The sequence below is a fragment of the Cyprinodon variegatus genome, unplaced genomic scaffold (genome assembly GCF_000732505.1).
Source record: "Cyprinodon variegatus isolate N-32 unplaced genomic scaffold, C_variegatus-1.0 Scaffold101, whole genome shotgun sequence".
Taxonomy (NCBI): domain Eukaryota; kingdom Metazoa; phylum Chordata; class Actinopteri; order Cyprinodontiformes; family Cyprinodontidae; genus Cyprinodon; species Cyprinodon variegatus.
In genome coordinates this window covers 1206747-1212752 of record NW_015150554.1, presented here as the reverse complement: position 1 = coordinate 1212752, position 6006 = coordinate 1206747, and the positions used below count along the sequence as shown (strand labels likewise).

General features: G+C 38.6%; 1 protein-coding gene across 1 annotated transcript in view; it reads right to left on the bottom strand.

Moving 5' to 3' along the window:
- Positions 1 to 3554: 3554 nt before the first annotated feature.
- LOC107084478 (gastrula zinc finger protein XlCGF7.1-like) overlaps positions 3555 to 6006 on the bottom strand; it is a 4672-nt gene continuing 2220 nt past the window's right edge. Inside the window, exon 2 of the mRNA XM_015374362.1 lies at positions 3555 to 3817. Within this exon, the coding sequence (XP_015229848.1) occupies positions 3555 to 3817 (263 nt within the window). The remainder of the gene's footprint in view (positions 3818 to 6006) is intronic.

The window sequence follows — 6006 nt, the reverse complement described above, 5'->3', positions numbered from 1 at the left end:
TGATTAATTGTTGAAATACTTAACAATTATACATTAATCTATTTCCTGTCCGTTTACTGTCAATAAAAGCGAGCCATTAGAAGCTGCAAAAAAAAAAAATAATAATAATTTTTTCTTTGTACTGACTTTGTTCCCCCTTAGGTCACAGCAGTGGCAGACATTGAAGGGAGCACTGTGGATGAGGCCACAAGACGTATGATGGTCTTCATCATGGACCATGACCTTTCCAGACAGTATAACTTTGTGGGCCGGAATGGAAAGCGGGAGTTCAGGACTTTAAAGCTGTTTGAAGTCATATATGATAAGTGCATAATGGATTATAACTGTAATATAGTAACTTTTGTCAAGAGAAATTTATACTCATTTATTGGCTATGGTTATTACTGTATGACTTGAAATGGCATTATTTTTGGCTAGAAAGCTTAATTTAATGTAATTGGGATTTTCTAAGGTGCAATAATACGCTCACCTCAAGGACATAAATGTCCCCTTAAAAGAGGTGCTCCAGAAATGTTATCGGAAAAGTAAATGTTTTCAAGATTTTCTTGCACAGATCTTCCAGTTATCTGTTCTTATGAAAAAATGTAAATTGTGTTTTTATTATCACTTGGTTTGTAATTGTTATTGGGTTATTTATTAAAGCCAGATATTACAAAAAAATGTGACAGCCATGGCCAGATGGCATTGAATTTTGATCTTTGTTTTTTCTTTGCTTTTCCCCAGTTCTGACATTTGCAGGTTTGTAAAGTCAATAATGTAAAGGGATACTTAACCCAAAATTACAATTTAAACCTGTGAGTGATTGATATAAAAGTGATCAGTTATGGGTGAATATCACTTCAACATAGTTGACTTTACAATCCTTGCTGAGAGTTGTGTTGGCACATGAAGTAACCATAACCTATTCATGTTCCTGCAGGAGCTTTAAAGAAGAACGCCTTAACCAGCCAGATCACCAGGAAGGATGTGGAGAGGGCAGTTTCCAAATGGCTTATTGGATCAAGGGACAGGGGCGGCAATAGACAGGCCAGACAGGTCCCTCAAGTCCCTCCTTCTCCCTTCTTTTCCCACTATATCCACTTCTTGCTCAGTGGAAGAACATTTCTTATGGGACCTGTTTTTTTTTTTTCTTGATATATAACACTTTCTAGACTGGTTATAATCTGTATTATATTGTGTGTGTAGTGTGTGTATATATCTGATTTAATCTGTAAAATTCTTATTCCATTTGACTTAATAAAAAAAGCTTGAATAATGACATGGCATTTTTATTTTATATAGTGGATAGAGGCAACTCACAGTTGATTGCATCAAAGTCTTGACAAGCAGCATTCACAAAAAATAATACATAATACAATAATAAAACAAAATAAGAACCCACTCCAAAATTAAATCGCCTGTAATAATAAATGCTAGCCTGTGTAGGACATAATAAGGACCCATAATCAGCCCAGGGTCCAGTGTGGGTCCCATGTGGGAGAAAACTGGGTTGCCCGTGTGGGGCCCATGTGAAACCCACCCTTAGCCCATGTGGGCTTGCCCACAAGGGGCCACCATGGAACCCGCGGACAAAAATAGCTGGGGCCCACTCACCAGCCCACATCCAACCCACATGGGCCCCTCATGGGTGTGTTGGCAGGGACATGTAGGTTTTTGGGGAGGGGGTCGTTACTGCAGGGTCCCACCTTCTGATTACGTCCCCTACCTCAATTTTATTTTGCATTTTAGACACTTCCATCTACAACATTTTCACAACACACATCTATGTAGGGCATTGTCTGTGGGGGTGGGAAGTGAATACATGTGGGGCTTAGCTCATGGGCCTCACCTCAGTTGGCTCCCCCTACCCCTTCTCAAGTTGAAACACTGAGGGTTCTGGGTTGTTGATTGGGGGGTTGGGTGCGCTGGGATCTGAAGTACCCCCCCACCCCACACACACACACACACACACACACTCCAATCCGGATTTTAGGTCCACCTTTTGGGTCTGGTTCATCCGCTGATCCCGGGACCGGGATTATTGGATGTGCATCCACTTTGTTTTTTTTTTCAAAGGGACTGTGAGTTGCGGATTGGGACACTAGGGTAGGAAGGTTTGATTGAGACTGTGTATTGTATCTTTAATTTGTTTTAAAATTTTTTGCATCTCTCAGGTTGGAGTCTGAACTGCCCTCTCTCCCAAGAATATCTCAAGTCAAGGATATAGTTGGGGTCGTCTCTCCTCCCCCCTTGGTAGAGGGGTGGATTTCCTTGGTTGGTCCCTCCTGGGCACCTTTGCTCTTGGGGTCCCTTTGGGCATCTAGCGCTTTGGGCGCCCCCAACTCCAGCCTCAGTGCTCTAGAGGGGCGCATCTTTGGCTCTTCACAACCATTATTGAGCATTGTTTCTTTGGATAAACTTTACATTCACAAGGTCACTCTCAAACAACTACAGTTGCTTATTTCCAGGTACTTAGAGATTCACTTCCATACAGAAAGCCCATATTCTTAACTTCAGCTACCACAGTATACATGTCAGATTCAATAGTACTGCTTATACTTCAGCGAAGTGTTACTTTATTTTTTCTTTTATACTATATCAATGTTTTATGTTATCAATGTTTTATTGTTATCTCCCTTTTATATTCTCTTTCTTTAATCCTTTCTCCTTTTTTCTGTTTTTCATTTCCTGTTCTTCTTAAATTGCAGTGTCCATGTAATCAGTAATACTCCCTGCATGAATTATAATAAAGCTATTTCTATTAATAAATCAAGTAGAACACTATGGCGGTAGCCGTACTGCTCCACTTGTGAAAGCAAAATCTGTTGGGCTCCTTTTTGGCATCAAGACAATTATTTGTATTGCCACATTGCCAGACAGGACACTGTAAAAAAAACAAAAAAAACAAAGTAGACCAAACCCTCTAGAAATAAAAAAGAGCAACCAATGTAGTGATTTTTTTTTCTTTTTTGTGCTATTGGACAGTTTGGTAATAATTTACTGTCTTCACCAACCAGTAAGTAAGTGTGGCATAAGGTGTTTGCAGAGACAATTTGGTGCTAATGGACAGTTTATTGAAAAGACAATTTACAGTGTACCCCAATTATATTTTTTATTTTTGACTCAATGTTATGTATGCGTGTGACTGTGAAAACATCCGATCAGCAGGGGGCGCTGCGTCTCCCAGGTATCCGTTGCTGGCGCGTGCAGTTGTGGAGCGAGTAAGACGTCAGACAGTGTGATCAGAGATGAGACATAGCAAAAGTGAACTGATGTTGTTGTTCATGTTTTCACAGGTAAGAGAAAATGTAAAATTCATAAGATACAGATGTGTAAAGATGACACATGATGTGGGCGAACACTGGATAACGTATTGCCGTGCGACTTTAGGTTGGTCTCAACAGTTGAGAAAGGTGCTAACATTAGCACGCGGCTAATAGCTTAGTGTATAACCGGAGCTAACCGACAGTTTGCGGTGGCGTGATGTTAGCATACGGTGGGTCAGTTCATGGGCTCAGTACTAGACTGTTACTAGTCTTATCGTTTGTTTATGATTGTTTATGGTTNTGGTGGGCCTACTGGGGGATGGCCTCGCGTCGCTCCTTCGGGCTGGGCCCGGCCGGGTCCCGCGAGGAAGAACCCGACCACCAGGCGCTCGCCGACGAACCCCAACCCCAGGCCTGGCTCCAGGGTGGGGTCCCGGCTCCGCCGTACCGGGCGACGTCACGTGCCTCGTTTTCCTCGTCGATATGCAGTTCAACAGAGCGAGGCGCGCTCCCGCGACTGGGGATGCATATTTCGGCAGGCATGCACTTTTGGGCATAACACAGGTTATAATCTGTATTATATTGTGTATGTGTATTATGCATCTGATTAAATCTGTAAAATTCTTATTCCATTTGACTTAATAAAAAAAGCTTGAATAATGACATGGCATTTTTATTTTATATAGTGGATAGAGGCAACTCACAGTTGATTGCATCAAAGTCTTGACAAGCAGCATTCTCAGAAAATAATACATAATACAATAATAAAACAAAAAAAGAACCCATTCCAAAATTAAATAGCCTGTAATAATAAAGGCTAGCTTGTGTAGGACATAATAAGGACCCATAATCAGCCCAGGGTCCAGTGTGGGTCCCATGTGGGAGAAAACTGGGTTGCAAGTGTGGGGCCTTATGGGGCTTGTCCACAAGGGGCCCCAATGGAACCCGCGGACAAGCTGGGCTGCCCAGCTGGGGCCCACTCACTAGCCCACATGGGCCCCTCGTGGGACTATTGTCTTTAATCCAGCACGTGCCGGTATTCTGTGAGATAGTATCAATGCAGGATCAATACAGTTTTGGTAATGCTTCAAGGTGCATCTATAACACACCGCTACCACCTAATCAACGTTTAAACGTGGTTTTTCATACCTATTCGATGTAAAATGATCCGGCTGAAATCCAGTTCTTGTCGACACCCAGCGATTTCATCCTCGGACTTCATGGCTATGACTTTATACTCACTGATAATGTCTTCGGCAGCAGTTAATTGTTCACTGCTATCATCTTCATTAGGCTGAAGTGGATACATTTTTACTTTAAACACACAAATTAAATAAAAGAAAACAAACCTGTCTTAAAAACTACTTCTAACCAACGTGAGTGTGTCCCGTGTTTCAATATATCTGTTCCGAAGAAACTGTCCCTGAATATTTGTTCCGCTTTGAATTTCTAATTCCACTAGGAAAATCGTTTGTGTTTTATAAAACAATATTAAATTTGTGTATATACATGTATACTTCATGAAATATAGTAATATTATTTTATTTATAATTTGTTTTTCTTTAATACTATAAATGACGATTTTTCTTTAAATCTAAGGAAAACATGGTATTAAAGACAAAAACAAAATTACTAGCAAAAATATTTTTCATACAAACAAGTGGGCATAAGACAAATTCCTAAAATTATTGCATAAGTCTGACTGTTTAAAAACTTACAGATGAGCCTTATTGCCATCAGAATGAATAGCTTGATTGTTTACTTGTTGTTGTTGTTTTTTTGTTTGTTTTTTTTTTAAACTTTTATGCATTTCTTTCAACATACAATAAACAATAGCAAAACAGTAGTCACAACAATACATTTAAAGCTGGAACTTTAATAGCTGGTATATTACATTTTGTGGCCACTAAAAATAGCTGGCTTAATTTAGCAGGTCTGATAGTATGGTAGGTAAACATTTTAACACTACCTTAATGATTAGCTCCTTATTCCCCCTTAAAAAAAAACATCCCCTAAGGTCTGTTTTTTTTGTTTGTTTGTTTTTTTTAGTTACAAGAAGTAGCTACAGAATGTATATTTTAGGCTATTCAGGTATTCACATATGCTATTATTTGCTGCAATTAACTGTTATTGACATGTTGGTCTCAAAGAAAGCTGCGGACATGCGTTTACCTGGATTGCTTACACCCGGCCTAACATTGTTGCACTTATTGAGCCTGTCATTAAAAATGCTTAAAGCAAGGATCCACTAATCAAATAAGGTCAAACTTGACTTTATATCTTATTCTCAATTTCTAAATTATCTTTTATTTTTTTACACAAGAGTAACAAAGCAATTTCTAATAAAATAGCACAAATCAAGTCAAAAGACCATTATCTGTACAGATAATGGTCTGTGCTTTTAAGAAAGTATGCCCCACCTAATTACGTCAGCTGTTTAGATAAAATAAATATTTCAGAGTTGATAACCTGAATAAATGCAAAAATCTGTATTCTGTAAATTTCTCCAAACCAACCTGAAATATATAGATAGTAATATATTTAAATTAAATAACTAGAGTTAACTAGCATTTCTATGTCTTCTTATTCAAAATAGTTTTTTAATAAATGAACAAATTTTGACATTTTTTATTTTTATTTTTTTATTTCACCTTAAAATAATACTCCTTTTAAACACCTTTAAAGTGATTCAGAATAACCCAAAGAGAAAGAGGAATGTAACTAAAAAGAGAATAATAGATTCATTCTTAGACATTTCTTA